Genomic DNA, 18348 nt, shown 5'->3' with positions numbered 1-18348 from the left:
AGATATACAATGGGTTTCTTAGCATTTAGTGTACGCTCAGCTTTAATAAAAGTACCCCTTTAAGCTATAACTTCAGTTGTAGGTCTTTTTTTTTTTACTTCATGCAATCTGTACTCATAATCCTATTATGTAAGTTTAGCACAAGTATGGTAGCATGAATTCCTAAAAGAGAATAAACTGTAAATATATTCTTTGATTTCCAACGTTTCACTGTGTTTTATTAAACTTTTTATAGTGAAAACCTCCATATGCTATCTGAAGAAAAACAGAGGATTATGTTGCTGGAAAGAGTGAGTATTTTCTTAAAATAGGATTTTTGAAAAGGTAGTTCTGGTATGTGCCAACTAATGAGATTAACAAAGTTCAGACTCGCTGCTGTTTCAAGTATAATGGCTATCCTTTCTGAAGCCAAAGAAGAAAAGAACTGGTTGAGGTGTCTGCTCGTTCTGGTTTAATATCATAACAAAGGCTGTGTGAAATAGTAAGTGAACCCTTAATTTCTTTTACACAATTAATTGGCTAATTAGAACCAGGTGCTTAAATAAGGGCAGCTTAAATAATTGTGTACTTTGTGCATCCTGTCCTCTATAAAGGAAACTGATCATGTGGAGATATTTTGGAGGATCTATAAAAACTTAGTTGATACTCATCTTTCTGGTCAAGGTTGCAAGGCCATTTTGGGTTCCATCCATCAAACAGTCATCTACAAATGGAAAAAGTTGAAGAATTCCATTACTCTGCACAGGAGAAGTAATCCTACTAACATCAACCCAAGCAGAAAATCATTCACAATGTCACAGAGAACCCCAAGCTAACATCTAAAGACTGGCAGGCCTCTCTCTTTGCAGCTGATGTGAAGGTTCGTGTACCAACCATCACAAAATAAACTGAATGGGAATGTTATTCATGGTAAAAAAGCCAAGAAGAAACCACTGCTCACTAAAAATAACATTGCAACCTACCTCAGGTTCACCAAAAGCATCTCAATAATCCACAAGGCTATAGAAGCATGATTTTTGAACAGATGAGTCAAAAATTTAACTGCTCATTATAACAACAAATATTTTGTTTGAAATCAAAATAGTACCTTTGAAAGTAAGTGCATCATCCCAGTAGTTAGGCATAGTGGTGGAGGTGCCATAGTGTCGGGCCTCTTTGCTCCTGGAACATAAGAATAGCCATTCTGGATCAGATCAATTGTCCATCTAGCCCAGTGTCCTGCTTACAAAAGTAGCCAATCCAGGTCACAAGTACCTGACAGAATCCCAAATAGTAGCAAGATTCATGCTGCTGATCCCAGTAACAAGTAGTGGCTTTCCCCATATTTTTCTCAATAGCAGTCTATGGACTTTTCCTCCACAAACTTGTCCAAACCTTTTTTTAATTCCAGATACACTAACCGCTGTTACCATGTTCTCGGGTCAACGAATTCCAGGGCTTAACTATTCCTTGAGTAAAAAAAATAGTTCCTCCTATTTGTTTTAAACGTATTGCCATGAAACTTCATTGAGTGTCTCCTAGTCTTTGTAGTTTTTGAAAAAGTAAAAGATTGATTCACTTTTACCCATTCTACACCACTCAGGATTTTATAGACCTCAATCATATCCCCCCTCAGCCATGTATTTTCCAAGCTGAAGAACCCTAACCTATTTATCCTTTCCTTATATGAGAGGAGTGTGGTAGCCGTGTTAGTCCACTCTTAAGGTTATCAATAGAAATCAAACAAAATAAAACATGGAAAAGAAAATAAGATGATACCTTTTTTATTGGACATAACTTAATACATTTCTTGATTAGCTTTCGAAGGTTGCCCTTCTTCCTCAGATCGGAAATAAGCAAATGTGCTAGCTGACAGTGTATATAAGTGAAAACATTCAAGCATTACTATGACAGTCTGACAGGGTGGGAGGAGGGGGGTGGGTAGGAAGCATGCATGGGGACATCAAAGCATATCACCCCCCTCCTCCCACCCTGTCAGACTGTCATAGTAATGCTTGAATGTTTTCACTTATATACACTGTCAGCTAGCACATTTGCTTATTTCCGATCTGAGGAAGAAGGGCAACCTTCGAAAGCTAATCAAGAAATGTATTAAGTTATGTCCAATAAAAAAGGTATCATCTTATTTTCTTTTCCATGTTTTATTTTGTTTGATTTCTATTGATAATCTTATATGAGTGGAATTCCATCCTCTTTATCATTTTGGTCACTCTTCTTTGACCTTTTCTAATTCGGCTATATCTTTTTTGAGAAATGGTGACCAGAATAAAACACAATACTCAAAGTGATGTTGCACCATGGAGCGATAGAGAGGCATTATAATATTCTTGGTCTTATTTTCCATTCCTTTCCTAATAATTCCTAGCATCCTGTTCGCTTTTTTGGCCACCAACTCACATTGGACCCTAGCATCAGGTAACTGTGATTCAGATTATGGTTTCCAATGTGCATCACCTTGCATTTGTCCACATTAAATTTCATCTGCCATTTGGATGCCCAGTCTTCCAATTTCCTAAGGTCTTCCTGCAACTTTTCACAGTCTGCATGTGTTTTAACAAGTTTGAGTGGTGTTATTTCATCTGCAAATTTAATCAATTCACTTGTTCTGATTTCCAGAGGGGGGGAGCGGTGGTGGCGACCTCAGGGGGGGGAGTGGTAGCGACCTCGACGGTTCCCTCCTCAGCGCAGTTTCCCTCTCTGTTCCGTCATCACGTCTTGACGCGGGGGCGGGACAGAGAGGGAAGTCTCTATTGCGCATTTGCAAGTGAGTCGGTCACTTGCCGTTTATATGTTTGATTAAAACTTACTATACTGTCCAATCTGACTTGCAGATCTGGATGGTTTACAATCTAGACAACAAAACATGAACGTTGAGAAATGAACCTCCAATCACTCGATTGCTAAAATTCTGTTGTTCCCTTAAATGTTTGTCCATGGAGAAAGTGAGGTTTCTTAACTGTAATGGGGGTTCTCCATGGACAGTAGCGTAAGTCAGCCACACAATCCACCCACCTTCTCTCTTGGATTAACCAACCCATGCTTGGGACTTGCTGAGGCAGCAAGTGGGCTGGCCCTTTAGGGCTCACAGGAACTCTTTTCAAAGAAAAAAAAAGCATCTTTGATCTATTAGAGAGTTATTCCATCCATGGGACCATTGGATGTCATCTAATAATAATTACCCTCTAATAATATTCTGTATTCCTTTTACTATGTAAGCCGCATTGAACCTGCTTTGAGTGGGAAAGCGCGGGATACAAGTGTAATAATAATTTAGAAATATGTTAAATAGCACCAGGCCCAGTACAGATCCCTGGGGCACTCCACTATTCAGCCTCCTCCATTGAGAAAAATGGCCATTTAACCCTACCCTCTGTTTTCTGTCCAGTAACCAATTCCTATTCCACAACAAAATATTTCCTCCTAACCCATGACTTTTTAATTTTCTCTGAAGTTTCTCATGAGGAATTTGGTAAAATGTTTTCAGAAAGTCTAGATGCACTGTATCAGCCGGCTCATCTTTTTCCACATTTATTCACACCTTCAAAGACATGAAGCAAATTGGTGAGCAAGACTTCCTTTGGTTAAATGTGTCCCATTAAACCATGTTTGTCTATGTGTTCCGTAATTTTATTCTTTATAATAGTTTCCACTATTTTGCCCTGCACTGAAGTCAGGCTTGCCATTCTGTAATTTTCCAGTTCACCCCTGGAACCCTTTTTAAAAATCAGCGTTACATTGGCCACCCTCCAATCTTCAGGTATTACAGACGATTTTAACAACAGGTTACAGATCACTAATGCCAGATCAGTAGTTTCATGTTTGAGTTCTTTCAGTACCCTAGTGTGCACACTATCTGGTCCAGGTGATTTAATACTCTTTAATTTATCGATTTGGCTCAGTATGTCTTCCAGGTTCACCGAGATCTCTTTCAGTTCCTCCGCATCATCAACTCTTAACAACTTCTTCTGTAAAGACCAAAGCAAAAAATTCTTTGTCTCCCCTCTATGGCCTTAGCATCCCTGAGTGCCCCTTTTGCTCCTTGATGATCTGATGGTCCCACGGATTCTCTCACAGGCTTTCTGTTTCTGATGTACCTTAAAAAGTTGTTACTTCTTTATCAGTGCTTTGCATCTAACTTGCCAGTGCTTACGTTGCTTCTTATTCTCTTCATTTGGATCTTTTTTCCATTATTTGATGGATGTTCTTTGGCTCTAATAGGCTGTTTCACTTTACCTTTTAACCATGCTGTCATTTGCTCTTCTTTCCACCTTTGTTAATACATGAAGCATATCTGGTCTGAGCTTCCAAGATGGTATTTTTAAACAGCTTCCGTGCTTCTTAGCTTCTTTTTAACCATTTTCCTCATTATATTGTGGTTGCCTTTTAAAAAATTAAATGCTGCCATAGTAGATTTCTTAGTGGCTTTACTCCAGATATCAGCTCAAATTTGATTATGTTATGATCACTATTTCCTAATGGACCCAACACTGTTATCTTTTGTACTATGCCTTCCATTCCACTAAGGACTAGATATAAACTAACTCCCCCTTTTTTCAGTTCCTGGACCAGTTGCTCCAAGAAGCAGTCATGTATTATGTCTAGGAATTTTACCCTCTTAGCACTACCTGATGTAAAATATATTGACTCAATATTGAGGTATTGAATTTCTGTAAACATTTCTTCATCCATCTGCTCGTTCTGATCTGGCGTACAGTAGTACAACCCTACCAATATACTTCTTCCCTTCACATATGGAATTTCTATCCATAAGGATTCCACACTACTGTTTCATGTAGAATGTTTATTTTATTTGACTCAGTTCCCTCTTTGACATACCCTCCCTCCGATTTAATTCACCCTATCATTGCAATGTTATTGTACCCTGATAACACGGTGTCTCATTCATTTTCGTACTTACACCTGGTTTCTGAGATGCCTATTATATCTACCTCTTCATTTAGTGCTATATACTCCAACTCTTCCATCTTATTTTTTAGGCTTCTAGCATTTGTACAGAGACACTGCAAATTGTGTGTGTTTGGGGGGGGGGGGGGGGGTTGCATCTACAAGCAGCATGCCATCATTGAAGGTACCATGAATTCTATTTTATATCACAAATGTGAGAACATTTCAAGCCATCCTTCCATGATTGCAGCACTTTGAGGCAGCATGGTTTTATTACAGGCATGCCTGAATAATTTCTTTGACTGGATGACCAGAGAATTGGATCAAAGGAGAGCAGTAGACAGGGCTTTTTTTGAGGGGGTACTGAGTACCAGTACCTTTTCCATTGTCTGCTAAAATTGACCCAAGGTCCCCAAGTTTTAATGAAAGAGCTCAGGCTCTACACACCAATTCTGCCTTGTCGTAGATTGTGAGACTGGCTGCAGGGGGCCTGGCAATTGTGGGTGGGTCCCTCAGTGATCATCCCACTCCTGAAGGGTGGCCTAGCGTTTGAGTACCAGCACCTTTTTTGCTAGAAAAAACACATTGGCAGTAGATGTGATGTACTTAGAGTTTAGTAAAGCCTTTGACATAGTTCCATATAGATGACTTATAACTAAACTTATTGCCCTCAGGATGGGCCTTAAAGTAACTGACTGGGTTTGGAACTGGTTGAGTGGAAGGCTTAAAGGATAGTGATAAATGGAACTGTCTGAGGACAGAGACATTACAAGTGGTATGCCACAAGGATTGGTTCTTTGTCCAGGTCTTTTTAATATTTTTCTAAATGATACTTCAGAAGGGATGTCTTGTAAGGTTTGCGTCCTTGTGAATGGTACCAAAATCTACAGTAGGGTAGACGCCCCTGATGGTGTGGTTAGCATGAGGAGGGGCCTAGGAAAGATAGAAGAATGGTCAAGAATTTGACAGGTAAACTTTAATGCTAAAATATGTATGATCATTTATTTGGAGTACAAAAACCCAAGAAAGCAGTACAATATAGGGGAGAAGTACTTTTGTGCATGAAAGAGGAGTGAGAAGTAAGGGTGATTGTATATGATAATCTTAAGATCGTTAAACAGGTAGAAAAGGTGACAGCAAAAGCCAGAAGGATGTTTGGTTGTACGGGGAGAGAAATGGTCAGGGTGAAAAAGGAGGTGATAATGTCTCTATAATCAGTCTGTGATGAGACCTCATTTAGACTACTGTGTACCTTCAAAAAGATAGAAACAGTCCAGAGGGTGGCTACTAAAATGGTCGGTGATCTTTGTCATAAAGCATATGGGGACATACTTAAAGATCTCAAATGTATACTTCAGAAGAAGGGCTAGAGAAGGGGAGATATGGTACGTTTAAATACTTCTGTGGCATAAATGCACAGGAGATGAGCCTCTTTCAGTTGAAAGGATTCTCTGGAATGAGGAGGCATAAGATGAAGGTGAAAGGGGACAGACAGAAATAACCTAAGGAAATACTTCTTCATGGACAGTTTGCCGTTCTAGGCAAAGTATAGTATAGTTTAAATAGCCAGCTAAATTATCTCCAAGTAGACTCCAGTAGACTCTCAATTCTTAAGCAAATGTTTTTGATAGTTGGATTTTCTATTTATTATAAGTACTACAAACAGTTTGCTTGGACAGAATTATTGCCTTCTGCACATAGAATCTGCATCTAGCCACATCAGAGGCATGAAGATAGCCAGAACCTCTCCCAGCTGAGAGGAAAACTTTAACTCTCAAAGGGGAATAAGGGGGAGAAACTCAGGGAAAATGAAAGGGGAATGACATGGGGAGATGGTGAAAAAATCTCGATGAAATTACAGTAGATTAACCCATTAGTGCCCAATATGGCTTACTATGGGAACATTGGGCACTAATGGGTTAAGGAGGGATCAGCCCCTAGAACAGATGCTGATCACAAAAGGCATACTAACAAGACTGAGACTCCCTCACACAGCCCAGGGGCAGAGAGGGAGAGCTGGCTGTAGCTCAGACCAATGAGCCAATAGGGAAAGCTCACAAGGAGTCAATCACAGGATACTGCAAACTATAGGAAAAGCACCCCTGTTACACAGTGCTATCTATATACAAATAATGCAATTACATACAAATTGAACTCATACTAAATATGGATAACAATGCACCCTGCCTCCATGAATATGGGGCAGAACATTCAGGATGGTGAGTTGGTGGAGACAAATACTGTATCTGAATTCAAGAAAGGTTGGTACAAGTATATAGGATCTCTAAGGGAGAGGAAGAGATAGTAGATAACTTGGATGGGCAGACTAGATATGCAATATGATTTTTACTTGTCTTCATTTTTTTCTATGTTATTCCTGTTATTGGGATTCAATTTGCCTGTCTCCAAGTTTACCTCATAGATTTTGTGCTTATATTTGGTCATTTTGCTATTGTTATGCTTTTAACAAAATTATACGTTTTATGCCAAGCTCTGATAGTCATTTTAGAAGGGCTATTCATGTTTGAGACATGCATAAACTGGCACGTAAACTTTTAGTTTGCATAAACGTCTTAAGCCCCCATTTTACAAAGCCAGGATATGCACATATCAAACTCAGATTCATACAAATGGCAAGGGATGTGGTCTGGGCATGGCAAGGGGACCAGATGTCTGTGTCCTTAAAAGATTGATGTTGGGAGTTACTTCTGCTACCAATTGTAGAACTTGGTAAACTGCTCCTATTGAGCAGTACTCCATTGAAGGGATTAGAGGAGGTTGCTCTCTTAATCCTCTAGTGGTTCCCACCCTAAAAAAAAAAAGTCAAACAATCTCTTTGACAGCACCGGAAAATTATACATTGATATTTCTAAAATGGCAAAGATAGGGCATCTTTTACCAAAGATTAGCATATGTTATGTGCTGCAAAGCCCATAGGAACAAAATGGGTCCTATTGCAGATAACTTGTTAGTCTTTAGTAAAAGTCCCTCATAAATGTGTTTGTGCTTGTTTTCAACCCATGGAAATAAACACACATTTCTTCTGTATTTTATGTTTCAATGTCTTTATTATTATCATCCAAAATCACAAGTACACAAAAGAAATGAAGCAGTATGTAAACTGTGAAGCAAAAGCACACAGTAACAAAATCCCAACAACATCCCCCAACCCCACCTTTCCAATCCCACATTAAGAATGTAAATACATAAAATATAGGCATAATTACAACTCTAAGTCATTTAAAATGGTGGAGCACACTTGAGCAATCAAGGTATCCATAAATGTCATCCAGAGTTTAAGAAACCACTGCCTGAGTTGATTGACAGGCTTTCCATGCGCAATAGTTGATGCATATGTCATCTCCGTTGTGCCAGGGTCGAGGTTTCTTCATAAGTCCACTGCAAATGTATGCAGCGTTTTGCTATGAGAAAAGCTTTACGGAGAAAAAGTCCTGTCAAGCTGGGGCCCTCTGGGATAGTGGACACATTATCCAGGAGACTGGTCTCTGGGGTGGGCATCCACTGACATGGAAACATTCCTCTAAATATCAAATTAAGGCTTGGATTATCATCAATATCTGTTCACGATAAAGCATACAAAGCTATCCAATTACTGTGTGTACGTGATGTGTTGTAATTAAACGAGGAAAAGCCTCAAATGCTAAGGAAAGCTCCTTTGTTAGTCACCCAACTTAAGGGAGCCACCTTTCATTCATCATAGGCTGAAAAACCTCTTAGATGTTATAATCTCAAACTTGAACCTGATTGTTATCTTAAAGGTTCTAAGATGCACTTATCTCAACAGCTGTAGTCGTAATTCACTGGCCACGGCCCGACTTTCGTTGACTGCCTCAGGGTCCGTGGTGCCACCCCACTATATCCAAAGCTGTGATTCTTAGAAAGGGGTCTTCCTTCTCCCAGGGTCAGGCTTCTCCTTCTCAAACAGCCTGCACTCCCCCAAAGCGCTTGACAGGCTTTAGGAGCCTCCTCCTTTATCTGGGATGAGTCGCCTGCTGCTCTAAGGAACACCCTACTCCCAGCCTTCTGCTAACAGGTTGTCAGATGTGTCCATAATGGCTGTCAGAAATGGGAGATTGAAGGGCAGGACCATACGCAATGTTTGTATGAAGCATCAGGTGCACCACATTTTATACAAGAACCATCAGTCAGGCAGCCCATCTGTTTGGCTCACGAAGGATGAATGTACATACTTAAGAGAAACTTGTAATGTAATTCTTGTAGTTGGGATACTTTCCACTAATAGTGGGGCTCTTGGCAAGCTTATGTTAATAGGCTGATATCCAAAATCGGTAATCCAGAGGGCCATCACCCTATAGAGCAGGTGGAGTTATCTTGGTTTTTTTCAAAGTGTCATAGTAAAGGCCCACCAAGCCTTTGGTGACCGCCGGCATCAGTCAAGAATCATCAAAAGCTGAGGGATGAGTTTGTAACAGAGAAGAAGCATAATGGTGCTCCTGCATATACATGTACGGATACCAGTCCGTTGGCTGGAAATGATACGCTCTCCATAGCTCCTCATAGGTAAGAGCCCTCCTCATTTGTCAAACAGTTAATGTGGGTTAAACTTCTGTCCAGCCAATATGTAAAGCATGCGTTCAGTTTGCCCAGGACAAAGTCAGCATTACTCACTATAGGTAGATATTTGGAGGAATGGACCAGAAGATGAAAACATTGTGAACAGATTTGCCAGGCCCATTGCAAAGGCTGCATCAAGTGATGACGCTTCAGTGACTTAGGAAGGCTCCTACTTTGTGTATGCATAAGGAAAGCCAACGAGAGGTCCACACTTATAGAGAATTCAAAGGTGATATCACACCTTTGGAAAATGTGTGGAAAATGCATATGACAGGCAACAGTGTAAGTCTGAAGGTCTGAAAGTCCCATCCCACCTTCTCATTTATTCTGTATTATTTTTTTTGTGTGTGTGAAAACACTTTTTATTAAATTCAATTGCCAGCAAATCAACAGTACAAGTAGTGTGTACTCAACAAGATAAACCATCAGCATAACTCGATAATCCCTTCCCCCCAACCTAACCCCCTCCCTCCCCCTTCATTTTTATGCACAGCAGAAATGTGAGTCAATCAAAGTCTATTCAGTTCAAGAGTCGGCTGCGGGACATACCATGGACCAAAATGGCTCCCATCTGTGTTGAAGACGTTTACCTTGAGCTTAAGATATGTCTTCAATATCTCGCCTCTCTAGAGAGAGAGAGTAAGTTGATCATTGATTGCCAGGTAGACAAGGTCGGTGCCCAGGAGTCTCGCCAATGCAATAAAATGACCTTTTTTGTCAAAAGTACCAGGCGTCTGAGAAATCCTAACAGTCCTGGGGTGATGGGAGAAGATAAACCATAGTCCTCAAATAACATCCTAGGATCCAGCTTAACATAGAAGGACCATTGTGACTTTATCATCCATCCAAATTGATTCCAAAACTTCTGGATCTTTGGGCAGGACCAAAACGTGGCCCAGGGTCACAGGATTGTAGTTGCATTTGGGGCAGCACCCTGTAGCTGCAGTTCTGGCTCTGCTAGCATGATAAGGTGAAACGAATAAGCATAACACAAATCTGTGTTGTAATTCCAACAACAACACATTGGGCGTACAGCTCTTTGTTGAATGAAGATTGTGTTGGATATGAGAAACTCCAAGAGGTACCATTAAGTCAGCTGTCCATTGGCATGCCAGACGGGTATAGTCCAGCTCGTCTGATAAGTATTGCAAATATTTGTGATGATAGGCCAAAGTACCATATTTTATTAACTTAATATAAGAGCTTCATTCAGTGTTTCATGTACATCCTCACACAGATCTTCCCATGGCAATTGTCGTACATAATATTTTCAAAGCACTTAGCCTTCCAAAGTTCCATAGGTTTCTATGGAACTTTGGAAGGCTAAGTGCTTTGCAAATATGCCTAATAGTGAGCTAATTGGAAATAGGTAAACCTATCTCCAGGCGGAAAGTTATGTTTAGCAATTAGTTCCTCAAAGGATTGTAAGTATCCAAAGGCTACCATATTCAGACAAAAGCACCAGAAGCTGAGCAGTTGACCTCTGAGGTTCGGTCAATGTCAGCAGCAAAAGCAAGGAATTTAATGACCTGATATTTGATCGCCACTCCATGGATCTCAGGGGTGTTCCTAATCTTACACAGCAATGGCTTCAATGTGAGAAGAAAAAGTAGGGGTGAAAGAGGGCAGCCCTAGTGTGTGCCGCACAAAATATGAAATGAGGCTGTGCAAACTCCATTAATCAATAGAGCTGCCTGGGAATCTGTATAGAGAGCCTCTACCTGTCTATAAAACCATCCCACAACACGCAGTTATGATAAAGTTTCATAGAGAAACGACAACTTCATACAATCGAAAGCACACTCCGTCTCCAGGCTCACCACCAATAAGGGGCTATCCTTCTGCTTAAAGTATGTCATGGCCAGTAGCACTTTGCAAACTTTTAAAACTGATTGACGTCCCTTTACGAATCCAGTCTGATCATGGTGTATTATCTTTGGCAATACTGTCGCCAACCTAGAAGCCAGGATTCTAGAGAGGATTTTAATGTATACATTGATTAATGATATGGGGTGATAGCCCCTGGGTTGTTCTTGTGGTCTACCTGGTTTGGGAATGAGGGTAAACAACACTGTATTGGTATGGGCTGGGAATTTCCTTGATGCTACAGCTGCTTCGTAGTAATCTTGCAACGGTGCTAAAAGCTGTAAAGAGAGCATCTTCTAATATCCTCCCATGAAGCCATCAGGTCCAGGGGCTGAGTGCAACCTAAGATTCTGAGTAGCCTCTTGCAGTTCTTTAACTGTTATGGGGTCATTTAGTTGTGACTGAATTTCTGGAGCCAAATGAGGCATGCCCGAGCATGTCAGATACTGTTGTGCTGCTGCAGAAAAATGTGGAGAGGAGTCTTGTTAATATAATTCACAGAAATGATTAGTAAATGTGTCTGCAATTTCTTTTATTTTAGATGTAATTGTCCATCCCCCCCCCCCCCCCCGAAGTGCGGATTGTGGGAATATACCATGACCCACCCCATGTCTTGGTCACTTGGGCCAACAATTTCCCCAATCTGTTATAGTAAAAAAATTATGTTTTCTATAGAGTGTTGAGAGGGTTGTGCATTCGTTTTTGTATGAGTTAAGTTGTATGCATGTGGCCTACAAGGTATCATAAGCCGAGGGAGTCGATCTTGCAACATAGGGTTTCTTAGCTGCAGGTAATTTACGTTCTAGTATCACTATGCCCTGTGCCATGTGCTTGCATTTTCTAACAAAGGCAGTGATAGTCTCCCGCATCACCGCTTTCCCCGTGTGCCAATAAAGTGCAGGATCATTCAAGTTTTGCTCATTATGCCGCTTAAACTCTTTTCACTGTGCCTGCAGATAATCTAAGAATTCTCCTGAGGAATATAAATAGGAAATCACCAACCTGGTTTTTGAGTAAAATAGAGGCCTGTTTCATAAAATATCCAAATGATCACATGATCCAGTATTTCCTCAGGTCCTATCATCGCTGACAACACACATGGAAATAAGGTATTGTCCACCAAAATATAATCTAGGTGAGAGGGCATGTGGTGAACTCTTGAGGTATGAGTGCAATCACGCTCCTGGGGGGGGGGGGGGGGGGGGGGGGGGGGGGGGGAGACACCAAGGGTCCATCAGGCCCAGTGCCTTACAAAAGGCCTATAATTCATTCTCGCCAGTAGGAAGAGTGGAAAATGTATCTGCCGAACGATCTAAAGAAAGATCTAGTACCATATTTGTGTCCCCCACTACTATCAGTGGCAAGCCCAGAAAATGGCAGAATTCCTGCAGTACCTTCTTATAAAAGGTCGGTTCTTTTTGGGACTGGACCATAAATTCCCACAAGTATTAGATCTTTACCATGTAAATTTAATTTCACCCCTACATAATGACCTCAAGTATCCCGAAAAATCTGACGAGCGGTACAACAGACAGTCTTGCGGATCAAAAAATCCATCCCACCTACACCTGTCAGATGGTGAACAAAATACTTCCACATCAAAAAATATCAAACTCTACATAAATTATCTGTATCAAAAGGATCGCTCAAATCATTAAAAGTGGAGAAAAAAGACCTCGATGAAAAAGGAGACACACCTATCTGTAAGGCAAGCCTTCAATATATAGGTGGCTCACAATAATCATCAGTCATAAAAAAAACTCCACTATTATATTTGGATCAAAACCGTCCTTGCAAAGCAATTGTTCCTACTGATACAGTATTCGATTTCAAAACAGTACATAATCATAAGTTGCAAATATACATATATTGTACAACACTTATCTTGGTACAATCTTGGTGCAATTTGGTGGTGCAATTGCAGCGCTGGTATCTGTTTTCTAGGTCTTCAAATTTCTCCATCTGTTCACACAACTATTTTTCCAGGGCTTCAAGGGTTGATTCCGCATGGGGAGCTGCATCTTTCAACATGGACACCTGGCTGTTTCAATTCTCCTGCCCTTCAGATGGTGTCAGACAGGCTGGCCTCTAGATTAGATATTAGTTCTGAAAGTTGCACAAACTTTGGCTCTAGTGTTTGACCCACTGTAGCAGAAAGCTGCTGCAATTGTTGAGCAGAAACCCTGGTTCCATGTGCTGTATGTCCACCATCTTGTTTCCAGTTGCCTTCAGCTTTTCTTTCACCATTCTTTGCCCTTTTCCGGACATATGCCCACCAGAAACGCACATGAATTTGTCCATTAGGGTCAGAGACACGATGGATAGATTTTGTGTCCCACAAATCCAGGTAACATCAGTGCAGAGATTTGAAAAGGAGCGCGGGGTCCCCAAAGAGGAAGAAGCACATTAATGGTCCTTCTTTGGGGGTGGGAGGAGGTCATTGACCACTGAAGGAGTAAGAGGGTGTTATTCCTTTATTCCTCCAGTGGTCATCTGGTCATTTAGGACAATTTGTTTGTGGCTTAGTCGTTATTAAAACAGGTCTAGCTCAAAACATCTTAGTTTTAGTCCTGGACATCTTGAGTTTGTTCCATTATGGAAGAAAAATATCTAAGTGTTAGGAACACCCTAATCCCACCCTAACATGCTCCCTTGTGATTTAGATAGACTGCAGATGAAATGCATAGCTAAATGTCTGCAAAATAGGTTTCGAAAATAGAGATTTGAACGTTTTGGCAAGCAAAACATCCAAATGCTTCTTTATGCTACTTTTTAGACGTTTTTCTCTTTCAAAAATGATCCTCATAGAATAGAGCCAAATAGTCAGTTATCTCAGTGAAGAAAGATTAATAGTGGAATGATCCAGGGAACTGTACTAGGATCAGTCTTCTTTAACATATGTATGAATGATCTGGAAATGAGATCAAGTGAAGTGATCAGATTTTCAAAAGTCACAAAATTAATCATAGTTGTTAAATCAAATGTCGATTGTGAGAAATTGTAAGAGGGCCTTCCAAGACTGGGTATCCAAATGGCAAATGAAATTTAAATGTGGAGAGGTACAAAGTAAGACACATAAGAATAATAGCCCAAACAAAACTATACGATGCTAAGTTCCACCTTAAGACTCTCCATCCTAGAGAAGGATCTAAGCATCATTATTTATTTATTTATTGTGATTTATTAACCGCCTTTATGAAGTGATTCACCCAAGGCAATGAACAGCAGGTACAGTTTAACATAAAACTTACAATTTTGTTAACAACATAATAGTAAAATAACCAAGAATAAACATAAATACAATATGAGGTAAACTTAAAAACAGTAAATTGAAACCTAATAATAGAACTATCGTGAAACAGTATCAAAAATATACACATTTAACAGCAAAGGAATTCAAATACACCTAATGATACACCTAACAAACATGCACTAGAACATTATTAGATAGGATGCTAAAAATTTTCTACAATATAGCTTTGCCATATAGCTGAGGGACCAAGATGCGTGGTACAGACAGTTGGGATAATTTGATGGTAATTTGTGGACAATATGTTGAAATCCACTCAATGTTCAGCAGCAGCAACCAGAAATGCAAATAGAATGTTAGGAATTGTTTGAGAAGGAATAGAAAATAAAGCAGAGAATGTCATAGTACCTCTGTATGGTAAAATGACACCCTGGGTATTGTGACAATTTCCAAAGCCATTTCCACCAGTAAATTATTGTTTTACCTGCTGAAATGGGTTATTTGAAATTTGCCCACTTGGTAAGAGTATGTGCATTGTTTCATAATATGCATATTTTACCCACATTCTAGTGGAGATGATCCTGAATGGGGGTTGGGTCAGGACAGAACACAACATACACAGTTTTGGATTTTCAAAAGTACTCATTTTGATCTAACAAAGTAACTGGAAAAAAAAACAGGTTCAAAGGTCTGTGGGAACTTTACCCTCAAACAGTTTTCCAAAATGAAATTATGTACATACTTCTCCCTTTAAAAATCAGTTCAAAACCTACAGGTAAAAATTACTAATGAGCTCTGCACAATGTGGGCAGTATGACAGTTTCTCTCCACATGTACCAGCACAGGTCAGATAGGTGCTTAGTTTGACAAATAATATGGAATCTTGTTAGTAATGCACTGTGCTGTAAATATCTCCATCCTTCTCTGTTACTGATGATATTAACGTGATCTCTGGATCATCCGCAGCTGTTCATTTCTGTGTATTCTGTTTCTTGTAGTGTACATTTCGTTCCTCTGTGCTCATGCATCTTTGTTTTTGCTTATGAAATTTACTGATATAATTTTGATTAAACCAATTTTAAATGAACACTGAATCCGCTGGTCTTAAAATAATATGCCAGTAGCAATTGATATGTTACAAAATATCTAGTCAACAGATTATAAAGTCTTCAAAGCTTATTTATTCATTTGGAACCTCAGACAGTCATGACAATATTTTAGCTTTGCATGCTTCTGCCAGTAGAAAGATATTAACCAAATAAGCTTTCTGAAGAAAATGTTTTTTTTTTAATTGAGTTTTCCTACAGTACAACAGTAGATATTAGAGGGCTTCCTTTTTGACCAGCCCAGGACGTGGGTTATGTCCGTCAACCAGCAGATGGAGACAGAGAAAAAATAGCTCCAAGTGATTTACCCCTAAAAGATATTGTGCAACCATGGAATTTTTAGTAATACTTTAATGACTGGTTGGAGATCGGGTGACTCGGTGGTGCTGAGTACCTCTTCCCGCCTTTCCTGTGCTGAACTTACAATGGAGCATCCTCAAGGCTAAATGGTAAGGATGTTTTCTCTCTCATGTATTTTTCAGTAAGGTATAGTTTCTCCTGTTTTGGGAACATGAAGATCATTCCTTTCTTGCTTAGGCAAAGGGATCAGTTGTACTGCCAACTGGGAAACGCTGTGCACCTTATAACCCTATGGTGATGTGTTTTGGTGCCGACACATTTGCTAGCATATCATACTTTGCCTGTCTAACCTTCAATCCTCTGACTGTCCTAGCTCTCAGAGCCAGATCTCATGGCAAACTGATCTATTTCATAGCACAGATACATCCCTTGCTGGGCTGTAGAGTCAGCAAATCTGCCAGATGGTTTCTTTAGCATTCCTGTAATCAGTAATCTTTTGCTCATCTATTCTCCTTTGCTGCTGCACTCAGCTCTTTTGTCTTCATGACATTGTCTTCTAATGGTCTACCTGAAGCAGTTGGGAGTTTGTCTCTTGCCGGTTGGCCTTAACAGCAGTATTTTTTGAGATAATATCACTCACTTCGAGCTTCATAGTCTGCTGTCTTCAAATCTAATTGGTTTGGCTGTCTTCTTTGTCTAAATAGTTGGCTATTTCTCAGCTGCCTGGCTCAGCTGTTTTCTCAGTCTTTGTTACTCTCTTTTTGGCCTGAAGAGTTCAGTTGTCCTTTTGGCCTGAATATATTGGTTCTCTTCTTAGCTAAGAGACTCAGCCCAAATCTAGACTTAAGAGTTGCTTCGCTCATCTCAGTTTGATCAGCTCAGTTCTCTTATTGAACTGAATAGATTGACTCCTTGGGTCCAGTTGTCTGGCTTTATTTTCTAGTCAAATGGCTAGTCATTCATTATTTACCCTGAAATGAGGCAGCTCTTCTTTCTCTTCTCTACTTTAATACATCAGTGCTATTCTCAAGCTGAATGGATCAACTCAGGCCTTCTAGATCAGTTCTCTTCATAAGCTGATTAGATCAGCTTTTTTACCATTTCTCAAGCTGGACACTTTAGCTCCCTCCTCAGCTCTATACATGAACTCTCTTCTCAGGCTGAACAGCTCAGCTGTTCTTTACCTAACTGGATTCTCTCTCTCTCTGGCAGAATGGATTAGCTCACTTATTGACAGAAGTGGTATGCATCAGCTCTCTCCTCAGGCTGAAGGAGTAAGTTCTGTTCTAGCTTGAATAAATCAGCTTCTAGCTTGAATAAATCAACTCCCTTCTCAAGCGGTTTAGAGCATCTCTCTTCTCAAGATACTTGGATCAGATTTCTTTTCAGACTGAATGCTGCAGCTTCTTTCTCAAAAGAACTGCTTCAACTCTCTTCTTAGGGTCCATAGCTCCTCTCCCATACTGTTAGATCAGTCACCTTTCTCTCAGCAGGGTACATTTACTATCCTTCAGATGGTTAGTTTGGTAGGACTGTCTTTTCTAAACCCAAGTTTCGTATCTCTAGTCAATTGGAGACTGCCCCTGTGTTTTGTCAGAAGGATATACAGGACAATTTTTTTTCTTGGATTTTTGATCTCACCCTTATTGGGCACTTATTTGCTACATTCCATGTGTCCTAGACTGGTCTGGTATGGACGAAAAGGAAGGAAAAATTATGTCTTAACTAATCATTTTCTTTCCTTTAGTCTTACCACATCAGTCTAGAAATATTCCCTATTTAACTTTATGTGAACTCGGCACTATTTCTTCCTCTTCTTTTACATTCACAGGTATCATTGGATTCTCCATGATTTGCATCTTCAGATACGTACCAGTTTGGAATTGATATTGGCTGAATGTGGCATTTTCTGTCACAAATTTTGCATCTCCAGACTCTGTGATTTCATTACATATCTGTAGAATATATGCCTACATGATTAACATTGGTATTGACTTGAGGCGTTTCCTACCACAACTGTTTGGTCATAACAGACAGTATCATTGTGAGCACCATTGCTCGGCTATTTGAAATACTGAGAATTCCGTGGGTGTGTGATACTTTTTAGGGGCAAATCACTTGGAACTACTTTTTTTTTTCCGCTCTCTCCGTCTATTGGTCAACGGACATAGATCACTTGTCCTGGACTAGTCTGGTAGGACTAAAGGAAAGAAAATTATCAGGTAAGATATAATTTCTCTTTTTTATATATTGCATATATGCACTACTTATATTTCTCTGTGATTTCCTTGAAAAATTGGTAGTAGGACAAATTCTCAATCATGT

At 39.9% G+C, this 18348-nt stretch overlaps 1 protein-coding gene across 6 annotated transcripts in view; it reads left to right on the top strand.

The window, feature by feature from the left end:
- RB1CC1 (RB1 inducible coiled-coil 1) overlaps nt 1-18348 on the top strand; it is a 387073-nt gene that overhangs the window by 328136 nt on the left and 40589 nt on the right. For all 6 annotated transcript variants that reach the window (XM_030214384.1, XM_030214360.1, XM_030214376.1 and 3 more), the window contains one exon: nt 236-290. In XM_030214384.1, coding sequence (XP_030070244.1) covers nt 236-290 — 55 coding nt within the window. The remainder of the gene's footprint in view (nt 1-235; nt 291-18348) is intronic.

Source organism: Microcaecilia unicolor, chromosome 1 (assembly GCF_901765095.1).
Source record: "Microcaecilia unicolor chromosome 1, aMicUni1.1, whole genome shotgun sequence".
Lineage (NCBI taxonomy): Eukaryota > Metazoa > Chordata > Amphibia > Gymnophiona > Siphonopidae > Microcaecilia > Microcaecilia unicolor.
The sequence above is the reverse complement of the archived record's forward strand: the minus strand, read 5'-3'. Positions and strand labels throughout refer to the sequence as shown.